This window comes from Ursus arctos, unplaced genomic scaffold, assembly GCF_023065955.2.
Source record: "Ursus arctos isolate Adak ecotype North America unplaced genomic scaffold, UrsArc2.0 scaffold_2, whole genome shotgun sequence".
NCBI classification, from domain to species: domain Eukaryota; kingdom Metazoa; phylum Chordata; class Mammalia; order Carnivora; family Ursidae; genus Ursus; species Ursus arctos.
In genome coordinates this window covers 15,371,533-15,392,719 of record NW_026622874.1, presented here as the reverse complement: position 1 = coordinate 15,392,719, position 21,187 = coordinate 15,371,533, and the positions used below count along the sequence as shown (strand labels likewise).

Sequence of the window (21,187 nt, the reverse complement as noted above, 5' to 3'; positions counted from 1 at the left end):
TGAAATGATAAAACAATAAAGAATAGCAGGGTTCCTTTGGTTCCCTTGTGCCCAATCAAAAGTACATGAAAAGCATTTTCTAATCTTTTTTACCTGTCACTAATTCAATTTTTTTGAAGTGCAAATATTTTGTTTGCTTATTTTTATTGAAGTATAATTGATATGTAACATATTACTATCAGGTACACGATATGATTATTTGATATTTGTATATATTACAAAATGATCACCATATTAAGCCTAGTTTACATTTGTCACCATACAGCTACAATTTTTCTTTCTTGTGAGGAGAGTTTTTGGATCTACTTTCTTAAGAACTTTCAAATATGCAATACAGTATTATTGATTATAGTCACCATACTGTATACTACACCCTCACGATTTACTTACAACTGGAAGTTTGCACCTTTTGACTTCCTTCACACACTTTGCCCACCTCCCACCTCTGACAACCATTAATTTGTTCTCTGTATCTATGAGCTTGTTTTACTTTTATTTGTTTTTAGAATCCACATATAAGTGGGATCATATGGTATTTGTCTTTCTCTAACTTATTTCACTTAGCATGATGCTCTCAAGGCCCATCCACATTGTTGCAAATGGCAAGATATCATTCTTTATGATGTTGATCATCATATGAATTTTAGGAAGGTTCTCCAAGCCTTCCTGTATGACCTAAAAGAATTAATTTTTCCTTAAGGAAACTAATTTGTATGAGAATACTCTGCCAGCCTCAAGCTCTTCTGAAACCACTTAATTCACTGTTCATTACGATGCACTGGCAAAGCACAGTGACCCTAGGGATTTGAAGGGTTCCTTAGCAGCACCCTATTTGGGTCTACTTTAGAAGGCTGCTGTGATTCAAAGAAGAATGCCAGAAACCCAAGGGAGAAAGGAGGTACACAGAGAATAGAAAAGGCCTGCTTGATTCTCCAAGGGCTGTCTGACTGCCCCAAAGTACAGACTTATAGGAAATCCTTTTGGGTGCATTTTGATCCAGGAACACCAATCATTCCATACCAATGAGCCCTTATTTTGGGGCCAATCAGATTTCAAGGATGTGAGCAGGAGGAGTCCTACTACTTGCTAATGCTCTTGAGCAAATTGGGCTTTGTAAAGAATAGTGGCCTATAATGTATTTGGTAAATGCTGTCATTCAAACAGGGAATCATTCAGGCATCCCAAGGAAGAGAGTTGTATTACAGGTAGTCAAATAGAAACTTACATTGAAAATATAATCAACTCAGTGAAAAATAATTCATCCCTATAACCACCAAGACCTCCTAACTCTAGAAAACAATATAAATAATATATAACTATATCTAACTTTATAAAAGTCAGTGATTATTTGCATTCTTCAAAATCATGCAGTGGGCCATTCATTATGAGTAACAAAATAATACCTGAAATATTTTAGTTCTTATATTAAAACCAGTCTTGTTTTGAGAATATTTGATAAAACAAGGATTAAGTTTATTTTTGTCTTTTCACAAACCATTATATGATCAAATTATTAACCCAGATGAACAAAGGTATTGATCTCTCAGTAATATATTCAATCCCTCCCATTCAATTCACAGCAGTAGACTCTTTTTCAGAAAACAGTTGCTCTAATCAGAAAATTAGAAAAGGCAATATGCCTCAAATTAAATTGCACACCAAGAATCTCTTCAATCTATACTGTTGTGAATAGTATTTTAACTGATCACTATGACTGACTGGTCTTAGGTCTTTAAAGAGATGTGTATCTCAAAGTAAATCACTAAATATATTCCATTTCATGTGTGCATGAAACACACACCAAAACGCAATAGAAAGCCAGGTGAAGTCTTCAGTGTTAAATCACACTCACTTATAGCTCTGGTGTTGAGAGACAAAGCTACACTTTATTTTATATATATTTCTTCCTGACATAGGAATTGTTAAATTCTGCACTCATCTGTTATATTTTAAGAAAAAAATTAAATACTTAGAATCACTGTGAATTGAAATTGGAAATCAGAATAATCATATCAGACCCCATAGCCTTAATGAGGAGGAAATCCAAAAAGTGATTTTCCCATAGTCTTAGGTCTGCTTAAGAAAAGAATCAAGAACCAGATTTCCTGATGTTCAGTCCTTTAAACTGTGCCAACCTGTCTCCCAACTCAAAATACATTTTATATCATATTTAAACTAGAAAAGTGCTAAAGATACTTGGGGAGCTAGTATTTTTTCCCCTCTTTTCAAGGACACTATTTTAAAATGTTATTGACTTGATTAATAGGAAAGACAAGAAGGAAGGATGGAGGAATGGAAGGATGGTGAGAGGTATGAGAACCCCAAACTTTTCATTTTCAGAATCCCATGGATTCTATTATACTTTCAGTTTAACTTCCACACATAAATTTATGACAACACAAGGATCTTTGAACCATTTCAATTTCCTCCTACTCTGAAAAAGATATTAAGAGGCAAAAACGGAAATTGACAGGGCCATTAAAACATGACAGCAAGTTTTTAACAGTCTTCCCTCTAATCTGACAGTTCAGATCATTTCTCATTTCACCAGAGCCACAGAAAACTTTTCAACTACAAAGTCAGACTTCTGTATCCTTGAAACCAAAATTGATTTCCACACTTACTATAACTGAAATTCTCTTAATAATTTCTGTCTCAATTTAAGAGCCCAGCATATTATATTTCTAGTATAGGCTCAACTGATAAGAAGTTGTCAGAAATAAATGAGGTAATATATGTGAAAGTACTTTGTAAATTTGAAATTATTATAACACATGGAAGGCACTGCATAAAAAAAGGTCTGTAAGTGTGCTGCTGATGTGAATAAGATATATCATTCTTAGTGGTAAATCATTAGATGCATTTCTTTTATAATCAGGAGCAAGACAAGGATGTCCACTATGATTGCTTTATTTTAACACTTACAATGGAGGTTCTGGCCACTGCAGTAAGACAAGAAAAAGATTAAGGAAAAAAAAAAAAAGAACTGATAAAGAAGAAGCCTTTTTAAATCAATGTATTATTAATGTTTCAGGACATTGCAAGGTATCCAGGCTACAAACTCAAAGGTATACTGCTGAGAGTGTGAGGTATGATGTTGGATATGATTCTAGAGATAAAAATGATAGAACAGGTAGACCACATTCAATGGCTTTTTTACATAGAGCAACTTTTGGGGATATGGGATGAAAGTCCTAAAAAGAAAGACTACAGCTCAAATTGGACAGAAAAAGCAAAGGAAAGTGCATACACAAACTTGAGAAGATAGTCGATTCTAAAGTACTCATCGGTTGAGTATTACTTGTGAGTTACCACCACCACCTGAGGTTTCCCTGCATGAGCAGTAAACCCCTAAATAACAGATCAAGAAGAGAAGGAATTAGGTCACTTAGGAACACAGCAAATTTTGGTTTCTCCAACATATTCTGATCTATTCATTTCTGCTCTCCCCCATTATCAAAGGGTGTTGTAAAATCATGTTTAGGCAATATATATTTTAGAACAACATTACAAGCTTTAGCAACTTTTTTTTTTCTATCTTGAATTCTGAAACGCTTTTAATAGAATTCTTTTGTTTTCCACATTTTTACAAAATTTAGCGTAATTTAAAATATTCAGCAGTCATAAGGTATTTTAGAGCTACATTACTGCAATATTCTTTACTCAAAAAGAGCTTTAAAACCATCTAATCATGTTGCAAATATACACTGATAATCTAACACGGCTACATGAGCTGTGTGAATGTACTAATGGATACTGTCTAATGAATTCAAGGTTGGATTATTCTCTACAATATCAAAGATACAACTACGTAAATGTACCAACTATTTAAATTTTATCTTTGTGTTTGGTAATGGTTCAGATATTTCTCCTGTAAATATTGTATAATGAGGGAAATACTGTTTTTACTATGAGAGCAAAATTGTAAGTCAGAGGCTGCAAGCACATAAAACCATCTGTTTTAGTTATGTGAAAAAACGATCTAGTATCAACCAGAGAAAAACTGAAGGAAAAGTTACTGATTGGCTGAAAATATGCTGAGTGCTAAGGGGAAATGTTCCCCCATGTATCGTTAAGTCAGACCTTTCCCCATAAACTTAGAAACTACATATATTTTGACATCGTTCCTACACAACACAGAAGCTAATTAGCTTACAGAACTTCAAAATTGGTAGAAAAAATTTTTAATAATTACTTTTGCCTTTTATACTCATATAATGAATATGTTATACATTTGTAGTGGTATTCAATGGTTTCTGGCATTTTTAAAAACTAGATGATGTATTACTTTCCAGCAGTCAGTACACTCTTACATTTTAAGTTATTTGCGCATTTCTAGCTCTGAATGATACACCCATATAAAAAGATTTCTGATCAGTGTTTAAAATCCTGCAAACAGCTACATCAAGATAGAAGGAAAAAAAGGAAAGAAAAGAAAAGAAAAGAAAAGAAAAGAAAAGAAAAGAAAAGAAAAGAAAGACAAGATAAAATAGGAGTGGGCAGAGGGCTAAACCACAAACATGCAAGAAGGATTTTAATGAAAGCTATGCCATTTGTAGAATGAAGCATCAGTCCTACTTGGTTAGCACAAGCAGGGAAGTACTTTTATAATATTAAAAAATCAGTGAATATAAAATGATACTGATATGTACTTCTGAATACCTACTGGCAAATTTTGCAACTCAATAAAAGGATAAATTTGGTGATTCAAGAACTGATTACATAACTTACAAATTAGCCATGGTATTTGCTTTTTTCCATATTATTACAAGATTTTTGTGTAGTTCATCTTCAGTAATAATCTCTACTGTAATGTGGGGTGAGGACGATGCTGAGTTACCTACCACATTTCATAAGGCATCTTAAATTTAAAGATAAACAGCAAAACTCTGTTTAAAGGACGTTGTAATTTTTAGCTTTTGGCCTCAATTAGCATTGACAATATGAGTTAACTATAGGTAATGATTTAAAAAGTCATTTTGCATTTCTGATATAGCCTTGAAAAATTAATAATCTGATGACTAGTCTCCATTAAGAAAAACAGAATCTTTTATATCCACATAGCACATATTTACTAAAAATCAGGAAAAAGTTTTCTTCCAGGCTTATTAATAATGAGGGAAAAGATTTTAAAATGGGACATAAAAACTGCATGAAGATGTCTCATGTGACTTAAGTTAGAGTATACCAATAATATCAGAGAACTTGCTAGTATTTAAAAACCACATTGTTTTCTTTAAAAAAAAATTTTTTTTTAATTTTATTTCTTTGTCAGAGAGAGAGAGAAAGTGAGCACACAAGCAGGGGGAGCGGCAGGCAGAGGCAGAGGGAGAAGCAGGCTCCCCGCTGAGCAAGGAGCCAGAAGTGGGGCTCGATCCCAGCACCCTGGGATCATGACCTGAGCTGAAGGCAGACACTTAACTTACTGAGCCACCCAGGCACCCCCACATTGTTTTCTTACCCTTATGTACTATCCAAAAATTGAGCCAACTGCCACATTATCTTCTCAGGACAGTCATCAGGACTCCTCTGAGCCTTTACTACAGTAACCTGAGAGAACTTTTTGTTCCTTTCTCCTTAGCAGTAGAGCCAAGGTGAGACCATACTGCGCCCCCTCCCTAAAACGAGGACCCCTGGAACATGCAGCCGAGAAGTTACCTTCAGGACTCAATACTGAGCAGAGATCACTAAGGCAGGAGGGAAGGGAGACTCAGGAGATAAGCTGACCTAAGTGTAGGTAGTTTCACAACCCTAATGGAAAAACTAAGCATCCAATGTAAATGATAGACCCAAAGTTAAAGAGTAAGCCCCTCCTTATACCATTAACTCATTTTAAAAACTTAAAACCGTTCATTAGAGGCAAAGAGGGTCCTCTTCCTCATCCAGGATGAGAGATCTCTACTTTGTGAAATACCTTTCTTACTTCTAGACTTAATAAATCTTTGTCCCTTTCTCTAAACACGTTGTTCTTGAATTCTTTCTCATGCAAAGCCAAGAACTCTCTTGGCAAGGAATTTTGGCTGTCCAGCATCAACAGGGCACAGTATAGATAAGAAATGAAGACAGAAAAAAATCTAAAAGTCTTTTACGATGGGTTCCTAAAATATGTCCCTGTAAAATAAATTAGAAAAAATGAGGTGGAGAGCCCTACCTTGCAGATCTTGTAGAGTGATTCCTGGCCATCTCCTCCAGTATCTTTAAAGTAATCATGTGCAGGAAATGTACGATGAATATCTCGAGTGATAACACTCTCCTGGGCTGAGTCCTAAAAAAGAAAAAAAAAATACACCTGGTCATTAATTTAAAATTTCTTTTTAATTGAAAAATAATACATACACATGCTAAAAAAAAAAAAAAATTCTCAAACAGCACAAAAAAGTATACTCCCCCCACCAAAAATACCTGCCTTTCATTCCAGACCCATAGTCCCATTCACCAGATATAAATGCTATCAACAGTTTCTTTTGTATCCTTAAAATCCATCTCTCTATAGATGTGTGAATGCATGCTTATGTGAGGGGGAGGTGAGGGAGAGAAGTTGTATAAACACATCGCTATCCTCTGCTTTTTGAAGCACAAATAGAAGAAAACTATCTGCTCCTTTCATGTAATAGGATAACTTATAGAACATTCCTAATCAATACATGCAAGTGTATTTCATTCTCTTTAACAGTAGCTATTAAAAAGAACGAGGTATCTGGATGTGGACATACCATGATTTGTTTAATATTCTCCTATTAATAACTTTTCTGTATTTCTCTATTTATATTACGAATAATATCACTAGGAACATTTTTATACATACGTGTTTAAGAACAGGTTCCTAGAGGTGGAATTGCTAGGTCAAAGAGTATATACATTTCCATTTTTGAAGAAGGTACTTTCCCTCCAGAGGTGTTGTTACAATACATACTCCAAACACTGGTAGAGTAGATGTTTTTCCATACCTGCCCAACACCACATATTATCTAACTTCTTAAATTTTTGATTATCTGATAAGCGAAAACTCAGACCACGGTAATTTAAAAAGTAAAGATATCAATCGTTTCCCCTGGTAGGTTAATTACCTAACTCATTCACTTCAGAAAATAAAAAGCCCCCAAACTACTATATTACGATGACACAGGCTTTAAAAATAAATCTAGAGGTTCTTTTTAAGACAAATTCAGGATCCAAAAGCTCAAAATTGAGTAGAATTCTAAGCTTTATAAACAGTGATTAAGCATTCATTTGATTTTATTTGATTCCCATAAATGTTGTTTGTTTTATCTGTTTAAATGTCAAGAAAATAGGATGGGACTACTTTTAGAAACCCTGATGATGAAAATATTTTGCACAGTTTAAGGAAGCATCGGTGACTACTAGTGCAAATTAAAAGTGTCGTTTAATGTCTTGCTTCCAAAAAGATTTAAACAAATCCCCCATTTCAGTTAAAATCAAGGAAGGCAAAAGATGTTTAATACATGAGTTACTTTAATGAGTGCTAGCTCCCTTTTTCTCTGCAGCTGAGAAGTATGTAAGAAGGAAGTCGTTGATTAGCTCTAAGTTAAGCCAGGGCCTTCTCTTGCTGCCTTTTTCATTTCAGCTGCTATTTCATGCTGAGTGGTAATTAGATCTTATACCATGTGGAGAAAGGACACAAACTGAAATGTTCCAAATTTGCTAGCAAACATCAAACACATTGCAAATCAGTCCAGAGGAAATTCTGATGGCTTAGAGGAATGCAATGCTATAGCTGAATAAAAAATGAAACTTACAAAAATTATTATACCTTAAGTACATAGAAATACATGTATACGTAGAAAGCTTATATTTATAAAGGCAAATGCAAGTTCTAAGGATAAAGACAATTTTGAGGGGAGGTGGGAGCACAGAACAAGGTGAATATAAAGGTAATGTATAAAGAGCTATGGTCTGGTATGGAGTCTAAGTAGGAGATCCTTAAATAGGGGAGCTGGTACCAGGTTGAAGAAAGTTTTCACTGTCCAGGTTTTCCCTGATAGAAAGATTCTCTTTCCACACAGTAATAGCTCCCACTTATAAGCTATTTGAAAAGATGACCAATGAAAATGTTACTACTGCCACTGCTGAACTATTTCAGGGGTAAACATGTGCTGAGTGGTTCACAGGATAACTCTTTTAACACTTTTCAAGATGCTAAGGGAGAGAATCATTGGACTATATTCCCTAGAAACTGCCTACTCATTTGGCATCACACTGTGTTTAAATGGTACCAACAGTCTGATTCAGAGAAAGGGAAATTGATCAAAAATTTCTAGAAAGTAACTTAGCATAACACTGAGTAATTTTTTTTAAGCATACTTGAATCTTCTTTATTTGTTCCTAAGAATAAATGGTCAAAAGATCAAATGAAAATAAAAATCATCAACTTTTCCTGACATTAATGAACCTTCCCTTCCTAAGATTACTTTTAAATGCTTTCTACACATGTGTGTTTCTAGAGTTTTCTCCCAACACATTGCTCCCAGTTGACTAAGGAAACAATTTCTGGAACTTCACTTTATAAACTAAATAAAATGTTTTGTTATAGTGTGCACTGATCCCTTTCACATAACTGAAGGTCAGGAGGTATGCTAGAATCTCACAAATAGGCTAATATGAACAAAACTGTGTACTAGACTAGAGAAAATAATCATGTTTTCAAAGCTAAAGCTAACATCTCCCAGTTACCCACACTGCTGAGAGTAAGAACAGTATGTATTTCAGGAATCCAGACCTGAGATTTGGGAGATTAGTCCCAAATTCACTGACTCTTTCAACAAATACTTGAATCAAAGCTAATGCTCTATAAAAGGAAGATAAAATGATGATTTTTCTCTTCAATATTAATTTTCTGTTTAGACTTATTCCAATTATAGTTGTGAATTTTTATAAGAAATAAAATGAACAAAGAAGGACAAAAAAGAGGCCAAATATTTCACCATCTAAATATCTGTAGTTAAAAGGTTTCATGTGAAAACCCTTGGGGAAAAATAAAAAAAAACGAACATGGCTAGAAACATTTTATAGCATAACCAAAACAGGTGTGAGGTCATTTTCCTGGAAGGTTCCCATAAGCAGAGTCTCTTTAAATCCTAACAGTTATCATCAGAATGGGGAGAGGAAAGAAGTCACTCCTTCATGGGCAGCTACTTGACCAACATCCAGAGAGGTTCACAACTTGACCTGCAATTTACTCCCCAGTAGATGCATCTCCCATTCCGATCTTCACTCCAGTATGGCGGATTAGTGGAATTGGAGCCAAAGTCATTGGGTCTATCTCTGGCTACTCTTACTTAATATGTATAGGATCCCAAACCAATTATTTAATCTCACTAAACTTCAGTTTCCTCATCTGTAAAACGGGATGATAATATAAAACTTATATAATTTAGAATAAAATAATGCATGCCAAGTGCTTACTTACTAGCACACTGCCTAGTATAAACTGAGTATTCATTAAGGAAACAAATAAAAATAGTAATTGTCAATTCTTATTCCTTTTCCTTAAGAATCACATTCAACTGTTTAAATGTTTTGGTGAAAATGTATTTTAGACATTTTTCTGTATGTGTAGACTTCATTTTTTTTTTTAAAGATTTTATTTATTTATTTGACAGAGGGGGAGAGCGAGCCAGTGAGAGAGGGAACACAAGCGGGAGGGGGGGGTGGGAGAGGAAGAAGCAGGCTTCCAGCGGAGGAGCCTGATGCGGGGCTCAATCCCAGAACGCCGGGATCACGCCCTGAGCCGAAGGCAGACGCTTAACGACTGAGCTACCCAGGCCCCCCCTGTATGTGTACACTTTAAATAATGAAACAAACCACTGTTTTTCTTTGGATATCATGAACATTATAAATAAAGCTTTCAGCATGATGACATTTTAACACATACATACCCCATTCTGAATTTCCTGTCATGTATCTTATGTGTCCTGTATTATCCTTATTTCTACTAATCTATGAATAAAAGCAAAAGTGAATAATTATTTGCATAAAGCAATGTTTTTATCAACTGATACATTCTGGCCCAGCTTTGCATATACCCATGAAATAAAGACAGACGAAACCCAGGAGGAGGATGGAAAGGACAGGGTATGGTAGAAGCTAAATTTGCCAGAGTAGCTACCATGTCCATCTCTACTTCAGAATTCAGCTTCTGAGAATCAGAGAAGGGTTGAAGTCATGGTTATGGAGAGTACAAATGCCACTGTCTCACATGCCTTCCTTCTGGACCATCAACACCAAGTATGTAACTGGCAGGCAACGTCCTTCATAACATCTATCCTGTCTAAGGAGCAGTAGGGTTGGGCCACAAGCAAAAGCTGACTCTGACCAGAAACAGAGAGTAACTGTGGGAGGTCTGGAAGAAAATCTTAAAAGTTGAGTTTTATCTGCCTCCTCCCCACCCCACACCCATGACACTACCACCACATAAAAACTAAATTTCTATTTAGTTTACCTTTGAAGGATTTTCTTTAATTTCCAAACTGCTAAGTTACAAGACTTTATTTTAAAAAAAGACATCATCTCTAGTGTGATAAAATCCATGCTCCAACAGAGGATATAATTTGGCTTGTTGAAAATCAATTTAAAACCAACTCTAAGAGGTATGATAAGTAGCTCGATTAACTTTTTATCATTTTAAGTGGATTCAATTTACAGCCTGCTATCAAGAGTATTATATGAGCTGTTCTTCTAAAATTAAATATATGCCCTGAAATGTCTGCAATCCTCTTAATTCCTATTCCAAGAGAATCATCACTTACTTGTTTGTTGTGAGAAAAAAATGAATACAGCATTCAAGTGTCAACAAGTATTAGGGAGACAGGTTTGGATGACCATAGCCTATTATTTTTTTTATAAAACAATTCCTGGGCTGTCAACAACTGGAAAGGCATTCTACTGCAGATGATTGTTTTCACATGTGACCTTAGCACCAGATGAAATGTAAAAGTGATGTCAATAAATGAACACCTTGACTATACCTTAATTTGCTACATTTTTACAACTATGACAGCATCTTTCCTTAGTAATCCCTATCGTCAAATCCAAAGTATAACTGCATTTTCACTTTTCATCTACCACAGAATTATTTCAACTTTATAAATACCATGACAATTTCTTAGTGTTATTAAAAATGCCAATGCAGACCACACCTACTCACAGTCAGCAGATAAATGATTCAGAGCTTAAAAAACACTTGACCTTAGAACGTGCCTTCTATTCTTACTTCACAGGGATCCTCCTTTAGTTCTATGTTGGAGCTAGATCTACGGTAAAACATCACAAACTGATCGGCTTACATGTTCCTGAAAGCAGATGGGTTTGCAGTGGTGGGTCTGATTTATTTGCCTTGATGCTTGCCAAAAATCCAAAGAGGCAGAGATAAAAGGAGAAAATATGAAAGTGCATTCTAGTTTCAAACATGCTATTGAAATCGTGAGCTAGAAACAGTAACACAAAAAGAATGGAGCATTGCCAGTCTTCATTCCTTGAATATGCAGGTGGCGCGGGGGGGTGGGGAGCCTTAGCATAAGTGGGATAATACGGAAGCAAAGAAATAAACGTTAACTAAATCATATTGTAAGCAACCTGTTCCCCAGGCATTGAACACACATGCTGCCAAATGTCTCAGAATCAAAGCCTGACAAAGATCAAAAATATAAGCCACATTCTGGCTTCAACTAGAAAGAAATCTCTTCAGGGAGAGAAGCAACAATAAGAACTAAAGGGAGAGGAAGGAAGAGGATGGGAAGAAGTGTTATCTCTAAGACCAGTCAATATTTATGATAGATACCTTGATCTTGAAGGAAGTGCCAGGACTGGAATGGGAACTACGAACAGAATAAAGCATTCTTTTGGGACTGGAAGGCTAAGAAGCATTGCAGCCTATGGGCACAGCCTGGATTTCCCAGAGATCCTATGAAATTTAGGCCGGAGCAGAGATGACTCTCTATGACAAATACCTGGGGTTACTTTTAGATTCCAAATACACCCACCAAATGCATCTATGGCCATATATGGATATGTCCTCATTCCAGGGTTGCTAGGCATTCATTGTCCCAAAATAAAGGCTCAACTGAGGCACTTGACAGTCTTGGAAGCTCATTCAATGAGCAATGATAAACTCTGCAACTTCTGTTGGAATGAAGCACAAGAACTGAACTCCATGGTGATCCTTTCCAAAGTTAGATGCATTTCTAACTTTGTATTATTTTTAAAAATTATGATTTTTATCAAAATAATCCTTTAAACCCTTTGAAATAAAAAATTTAAGAGCTCCATATTTACTCCCATTGTATAAAAATAACATTCTTTTACTTTTCCACAAAACTAAAGAACACCTCTAATAACTAGCATTTGATAAAAATGCCTATTTTCACCTAATCTTTACATTTTATAACTATATTAAGTTTCACCATGTACATACCTAGCTATTGTTTTTACTGGCTGAGTAACTTTTAACAATTTTAGAAAACATCCTACCACTCCTTTAATTACTTTTTTTTATTTTAATGTTTTTTTACTATATTATGTTAGTCACCATACAGTACATCCCTGGTTTCTGATGTAAAGTTCGATGATTCATCAGTTGCGTATAACACCCAGTGCACCATGCAATACGTGCCCTCCTTACTACCCATCACCAGTCTATCCCATTCCACCACCCCCTCCCCTCTGAAGCCCTCAGTTTGTTTCTCAGAGTCCATAGTCTCTCATGCTTCATTCCCCCTTCTGATTACCCCCCCTTTCTTTATCCCTTTCTTCTCCTACCAATCTTCCTAGTTCTTATGTTCCATAGATGAGAGAAATCACATGATAATTGTCTTTCTCTGCTTGACTTATTTCACTTAGCATTATCTCCTCCAGTGCCATCCATGTTGCAGCAAATGTTGAGAACTCGTTCTTTCTGATAGCTGAGTAATATTCCATTGTATATATGGACCACAACTTCTTAATCCAGTCATCTGTTGAAGGGCATCTCGGTTCCTTCCACGATTTAGCTATTGTGGACAATGCTGCTATGAACATTGGGGTGCATATGGCCCTTCTCTTCACTACGTCTGTATCTTTGGGGTAAATACCCAGTAGTGCAATGGCTGGATCATAGGGTAGCTCAATTTTTAACTTTTTAAGGGACCTCCACACTGTTTTCCAGAGTGGCTGTACCAACTTGCATTCCCACCAACAATGTAGGAGGGATCCCCTTTCTCCGCATCCTCTCAAGCAATTGTTGTTTCTTGCCTTGTCAATTTTTGCCATTCTAACTGGCGTAAGGTGGTATCTCAGTGTGGTTTTGATTTGAATTTCCCTGATGGCTTATGATGTTGAACATTTTTTCATGTGTCTGTTAGCCATTTGTATGTCATCATTGGGAAAGTGTCTGTTCATATCTTCTGCCCATTTTATGATTTATTTGTTTCTCGCGTATTGAGTTTGAGAAGTTCTTTGTAGATCTTGGATACCAGTCTTTTATCTGTAGCATCATTTGCAAATATATTCTCTCATTCTGTGGGCTGCCTATTAGTTTTTTTGACTGTTTCCTTGGCTGTGCAGAAGCTTTTTATCTTGATGAAGTTCCCTCCTTTAATTACTTTAAATGCTTCTCTTTGAAACTCTTTGAGCTCAATTACATCCTCTTTTTTTTCCCTAAGATTTTATTTATTTATTTATTTATTTATTTATTTATTTATTTGAGAGAGACAGTGAGAGAACACTAGCGGGGGAGGGGAAAAAAGGGTCAAGCAGATTCCCCGCTGACCAGGGAGCCTGATGAGTGGCTGACCCCAGGACCCTGGGATCATGACCTGAGCCAAAGGCAGACGCTTAACCGACTGAGTGACCCAGGTGCCCCTCATTTACATCTTCTTCAAATGACATAAAAATTGAACATACATAAAATATTAAGCTTTCTACCTGTTGCATAGTATAAATTCATTTATGTATACAACAAGTATTTAGTTCTCAGTACCTACTAAGAATCAGGCACTATTTTAGGTGCAGAAGATATAACTGTTATCAGCAATGAAAAAAAAATAAGGTTCATAGGCAGTGAGTGAGGAGAAGGCTGATATTTCACGTAGGGTGGTTTTGCCTTTCTGAGTGCTCAACTATTTAGAGAAAGGGCATTAGAGGCAAAGGGGAAAACATGTGCAAAAGCCCTGGGGTGGGAGTAGAATGGCAATACTTCTCCAGACACTTTCCAGTGTTTTACTGACCTTTGTTTGCAGATGTCTTCAATGAATTGCCAAAAATTATTCCAATATTTTTCTGGATTAACATGCTTACCTCAGAAATTTATAAGTATAATTTAGATTTATAAATTTTATATTTATAAATGTGTAAGTATAATTTAGATCATTTTATAAGATGTTTTAATCCATATATTTGAATAATACCCTCCTGGTTGCACATGTCTATATGAAAGTTTACCACTCAAATATCTATCTAACACTTGTCATGTGCAAGATATTGTACCAGGATTTACAGGATCAAAAAAAAAAAAAAAAAGGATACAGGCCAAAATATCCCTAAATTGCAAGAGGTTCAGATCTTGTTAAGACAAGGTACAGGTACAAATATTACTGGAAGGAAACATAAGCTAATAGCCAAATAAATGATGTGGGCAAAGTTAGCTACGGGAATTCGGCAAAGAAAGTGACTGTAGAAGGGTTGATTGGTGAAAGGGGCTTTCTCAGAAGATGAGGACTGGGTTGGGTACCATAGACAGGATGGGTTCAACAAAATGGAAAGATCTCAAGAGAATATAGTTGATCCTTGAACATTCTCGGGATTAGGGGCACAAACTCCCCATGCAGAAATCCACATATAACTTTTGATTCCCCCCAAACTTAACTACTAATGGCCTACTATTGACTGGAAGTCTTACCAAAACATAAATAGTTGACCAACACATATTTTATATGTTATACATATGAGGAAAGAAAATGTTAAAAAATCATAAGGAAGAAAAAATATACTTACAGTACTGTACTGTATCAGATAAAATCGGTGCATAAATGGACCCACACAGTTCAAACCCATTTTGTTCAAAAGTCAAATGTATACTACAACAAGGTGGCATGAGCAGAGGTTCCAAAGCAGGAAACTACTCCTGGCATGCCCAGGAGATATGACTCTAATTGTCTATAGAAGGGAATTTATACAGGGGTAAGTTGAGTGGCATCTAGAATATGGAAAGGTAATCTTGAATGAAGATGTTTTAACAGTCGTATGGATCACAAAGAATCATTTCGTCTGGCCATTTCATTTCATGGTCTTTGTAGTCAGTTTTGTGATCTCATGTCATTTTGATCTCATCTGATTTTACTATCTGAAAGAATTAGTGTATAGTGAAGAATTAACCTTACACAAAAAGAGTGCTGGCCTTTATCATTAGTTACTAAGAGGTGATCTCTGTGTCTTTGGAATGCCATGCCTGATAGGAGGTTTTTGTTTGCATGTGGGCTTTGGTCACCCAACAATCTAACAATGTGATTTATCATGGGGCTTAAGGTCATGCAGCATTAGTGCTATTTATAAAGAGACTAAAAATTAGAGGTCAGTCATGTGGGCAGTACATGAATAAGCCCCTATAAAAATTCTACACAACAAAACCCAAGTGAGCTTCCCTAAATGAAGCTGACAATATTCCATGTATATCGTTACACACTGATGCCAGGAAAGCTATGTTGTCGATGTCTCTATGGGGAAAAGACAAAAAAAGTTCCATGTTTGTCATTTTTTCTGGACTCTGCCCTATGTGCAACTTCCCTTGGCTGGCTTTAATCCGTATCCTTTAGCTATAATACACTGGCATCATCAGTTTAACAGCCTCCATTCAATTCCTTGAGTGTCTCTAGTGAATTATTGAACCTCAGAGTGATTCTGGTAACACCCTGAACTTACAACTAGTGTCAGAAGTCATGGCAGTCTTTTGTGGACTATGATCCCTCTTTAACTTTTTAACTGGTTATATTTTAACAAGTTGAGCATCAATAATTTTGAAAATCTCACAGTGGTATTCTCATCAATAAATTTTATTTATTCAAAGATATTTATCATTGCCTATCATTTCCTCTATGACAAAATATTATTCATAATAAAATAGTCCCCCAATACTGTGTTAATTCAGATGACTTTTTAAAAAATCACCTTTAATGTAGGAGCACCTGGGTGGGTGGCTCAGTTTGTTAAGCATCCAACTCTTGATTTTGGTTTAGGCCATGATCTGAGGTTCATGAGACTGAGACCTGCATGGGGCTCCATACTGGGTGTGGAGCCTGCTTGAGATTCTCTCTCTGTCTCCCTCTCCCTCTGCCCTTGGCCATTTGACCACTTGTTCACTGAGCTTCGCAAAAATCCAAATGTGATTAGTGAAGACCACTAAATTAAAAGGGGAACAGACAACTACTGAAGTGATCCTATAATTCACTTACATAAAGGGTCACCTAACATAAAGGAATTCCTTACATAAAGGAAACCTAACAGGAGAGTGTAAGAGAACGATAACTACATCCCTAAGTAAATGTCAATAATGTATCTATTTAAAAAATCCTTTTAAGATCAATAAAGTTCCTCAGGCTGGGATACGGATTTTGAAAAAGGCAATTAATTTTTACATCAAGTCAGGTTATATAATTACCATTTTGTTCCTTTTTATAACAGCGCATTTCCATTAACCCAGGTTTTTACTCACCTAAGAGTAGAAGATGCACTGATCCCCAAAACAATAACAAAAGAAACAGGGCTAAGAACAGGAAGATTTGTTCCTGAGAGACTATAATAGTTCTAGTTCTCAATTATAAAGGTTATTTCAATGAATTAAATATTCTAATTCCATCTAGTAAGTGTACTATAAGGCATTTTTTTTGTTTGACAAATTCTAATTAATATTGTAACTTTCTTTTCTGATAATCTACTTTGTTCAATATTCCCCATTCAAGAGGGTCAATTTCTGTTTCTCCAGATTTTTCTGAAAATAGGAAAAAATGTGTTTTTTTTTTTTTTTGCAATAAGGCACATTTGAAGCTTGAATAATCCTTTCTGGAATAAGTCATAAGTAGAAACCTAGAGATTTTTACTCTACACTTTTTCCCCCTCTATATTGATTCAGAAATGAGCATTACTATTCTAAGATTTAGGGGATCTAGGTAACTATATATTCCAACTCAACACAGTATATTCCTTTTTAGTTTCTTTGTTGATTGCTTGTCTGTGCACTCCTTATCTGATGGTGTTACATCCTTAGCCTGTTCTCGCTCACCCTCCATGCTCTTCCTAGGAAATCATATCCATTCCTGTGACTTCAACTACCATCCGTCTTCTCTCTCCCTGCACTTTACTAAAGTAGATGCCAAACCTTACCAATTATCAGAATCATCTGAGAAGCAATTTTGGAACCCACATCTCCAGATCTTACCTAGATTTAAGTTACCAAAATCCCTATAGTACTACTTCCAGGCAGGTTGTATTTTTAACAAATCCCTACACAGCCACAAGCAAAAGTCTACAAATTGTTATCTTGGAACTACTGGTCTAACAGTAGATAGTAGACCTATCATTTTACATCTAAAACTTGACAAGTCAAAAACTCAAATCAGAATTTCCCATATAATCAGGTGTCCTTTTACATTCTCAGTCTCAACGGAGAGAAAGTCTACGTCTAAGCTGATATCCAAAGAGTTTATTCTGAAAATTGTCTTTTCCCTTTTCCTCCCTTAAACAATTGGTCCTTTGGTTTTCCATTCAGTTGTATTAATTAACTGGTACCCATGCCTGAATATCCCCACTTGGCACCTCTAGGTAGACCACAATCAGTTGTTATTTATCTTTGTTTCCCTGGTACTGGAGACTTTAGTAGGTGCTTAGTAAATGGGTCCTAAATAAATCAGAATAAGGGAAGCAGGCATGGTAAGTGTATACTCTCCATGGTGGAGAGACTCAAGTTTTATAATTTCTATTTTGAGTTCTAAATTCTCTTGTAACCTCATCTAGTAAGATGCAGTAGCAAAAGGAAATAATCTGCCCCAAATCAAAGATGATAACAAGTACTCATGGACTTACAAGCCAAACCTTCAAAGCAAAATGTATACCAAAATGTCCATACTCCCAACGCCAAAGATGACAGGTGGAAATAATTACAGATCTTACTACAGAAAAAAACAAATGGACCTCCATCTTAAAAAAGAAATTAGTAATTCTACCACTATTGGAATTTCAAAAATCATCATAAAAAATCTGTTTGGGGTTTTCTCACTGAGCTTCACCTCATTTTATATGAAAAGCGATAAAAGATACAGATACATTCAAATGTTGCATTATTTCAAAATCAGTCCTTTTACTTAAAAAATGACAAGAGATGAATCACATAATTAATGTGTTCAAAACCTTACCAGAGGCAAAGTACATTAAATATGATGTTTTAGAAATCTACAGTAACCTTCAGAGTTTACACATTAACTCTCAGTAAAATAGCTTGGAGTAGTAGACTGAGATCATGGTTAGGCAAGAATCAGGAAATTCTTTCCTATTCGTTGCACCCCGGGATTATCGTATTTAACAGGTTCAGGTTCCTTACTAGGTTCTTAATACCATATTAAATCAAAGGAAGACACAGATCCTCCTCTTTTATTTGAGGACCTTTTATAAGTTATAAATTAAGAGAGTAATGTCTTCTACTTCATAAGATTATAAGATACACATGAAATGAGGACTTTTTTCTATCTTCTAGACTGCTAGCTATTTAGATTCTATAACAATGACATGAGAAGCATACAGACATACAAACCATTCATGGTTGTGGTCTTTCTCAAGGCTGAAGCACTACCCCCGCCCCTTTAATCAATATCCATATTTGCTTCTGATTTAAATGCTAACAGGGCTATGGATTTTTACATACTCTTCTTGCTAATAGACCCAAGTTACTAAGAGGATTTTTAAGGTCTAAATTTCTAAAAAAGAAAAAGAAAATGTAACTGCTTAAGCATTAAGAAATTATGGAAGTAACTCCACTTATCTCTCATTTATTAAGTTGCCATTTGTGCTTTGACTTGGTTCAATAGTCATGGGGCCTGAAAGGAGGGTTCTTCCCAGGTGTTTGTCTGGCACGGCTTCTTTATTTAGACCTGGTTCTTCAAAGAAAAGCTCTCTCATTTTTCCAAAGCTTTAAGTGGTTGATACCAAGTTATATACATGTACCAGTTCCTATGTTGCAAAGTAATGAGGCATGATCGACAACTAGTCACAATATGAAAATAAGTAATAGTATTCCTTAGACAAACCAAGCGTTGTTTAGGTCAGTTAGGTCATGTGTCCTTTTCTGGCACCACCACCACGACTCAGGATATTATCACCTTATGCTTAGACTATGACAGTGGTCTCTAAGTCATCACGGGAAGATTTTCTCTACTTTACCCTATACAGTACTTTTAGGTTAACCTACCTAAAGCACTGATTTGCTCCTGTGTAGCATTCAAATCCGTCTACAATGTGGTTCCACCCACTATCCTCAAAATAAAAAAAACAAAACAAAACAAAAAACCACTTTATTCCATTCCATCTGAATCACATCCCATTCCACAAAATTGCACTGTTCTTTCAAGCTTCAATGCCTTTGTGCAATTTCCTCTGCCTTGGATGGCCCTATTTCCCACATGTTCTCCTGCTGAAATCCTGTCCATTTACAAAGGCTCATATAGACTTCTTCCATGGTGCTTTCCTAATGATCCCAAGTGAAAATAATGCCGTCTTCCCTTATGGCCTAATAACACCAAGGTGTATAAACTTATACAAAACCTATTACGTACTGCTTTGGGGGTAAGATATACTGTACCTATTTTAAGCTCCAGGCCACTAGACATGGTGCCATATAGTAACACATTTAGGACCCCATACATAGTAGGGGCTGAACAGATAATCGTTGCATAAATGATTTTATGAAAGGAGAAAATGGTAAACCAAGGCAGAAAGACAAGAGAATAAAGAATGAGCTCATGTTGTTGCTATGTAAGTGGAAGGTGGGTCAAGTCCCACACTGAGCCACAAATGGAAACTAGGTTTCCTTTCTTGGGCACTCACATCTGCCCTGTGAAATGCTCTGAGCTGGCTCCTTGGGGAGAGAGGTTATAAAAACCATCCTAAGACAGAACGTTATCTACTGCCATAGCCAATGCACCGTTAACGTTTTAACCCACAAGAAACAGATGGTCTCATTGTTCAAAACCCTGCTCTTCCAGGGGTTACTTAAAGGTAACTTTGGAGCAAGTTAGCACATTTTAGTTCATAATGCTAACTTCCCAATTTTTTTTTGGTTTTATTTTTATTTTTTTATTTGAGAGAGAGAGAGCGGGGGAGGGGCAGATGGAGAGGGAGAGGCAGAGAATCCCAAGTGGACTCTGCATCAAACAGGGAGCCTGACGCAGAGCTCGATCCTACAACCCTAAGATCGTGACCTGAGCCGAAACCAAGAGTTGGACACTTAATTGACTGAGCCACACCCTGGCGCCCCTAACTTCCCAATTTATAGGAAAGAAGAATCAAAGAAGCCTTCACACAGATTTATCATGATGAACAGAAGCACACATTTTGCTTAAATCTACCTTCCACCTAGCAAAGGCTAAAATGCTTTATGGAGTGCAGTGCTGCAATGATCTAAATAGCCACTGAAAATAGCACTCCTCCAAATTAGTATTACTTGCTGACTATGGTTGTGATTATGTTCAAGACTGCAGTGGTAAAATACACAGACCTGAAACATGAAGAGGACAGCATGACCCAGAGAACCTGCCACAAATGTAGCCAATTTGGAGTCACAGGGAGAGGAAGGGAGTAGTGCCTGATTTTGACTCTTTAAACAACAAAGATGCACCATTCTGAGAGAGAATTTCGGGAGAATCAACGAAATGTCTGCAAAGTTGGGGGGGGGGGGGTAAAAAGAAGGAAGGGGGCGGGCTCAACAATATTTCATGAGTAAAAGAATTCTTAATTTCTCAGCTTTTTGTTTGCATCTTACCGAATGATTTAAGTAGGGCAGGTACTACAAGAATCAGCGTCCTATAAAGAAGATGTACTCAATTCAATGCTCTCAGCTATAGTGTGAGCTTTATTGTCTCATAATTTTATAATTCCACAAGAGTTAAAAGCTACCGTGTTTGCCCCAACTTTAGGGTTCCCAGATAAAATAAAT

General features: G+C 36.2%; 1 protein-coding gene across 10 annotated transcripts in view; it reads right to left on the bottom strand.

Moving 5' to 3' along the window:
- Positions 1-21,187, bottom strand: part of RABGAP1L (RAB GTPase activating protein 1 like) — a 722,910-nt gene that overhangs the window by 287,724 nt on the left and 413,999 nt on the right. For all 10 annotated transcript variants that reach the window (XR_007191366.2, XM_057315476.1, XM_044387902.3 and 7 more), the window contains one exon: positions 6,152-6,265. Coding sequence is in view for 9 of the 10 variants with exons in the window: in XM_057315476.1 (XP_057171459.1) it covers positions 6,152-6,265 (114 nt within the window). In the remaining variant the exon portion in view is untranslated. The remainder of the gene's footprint in view (positions 1-6,151; positions 6,266-21,187) is intronic.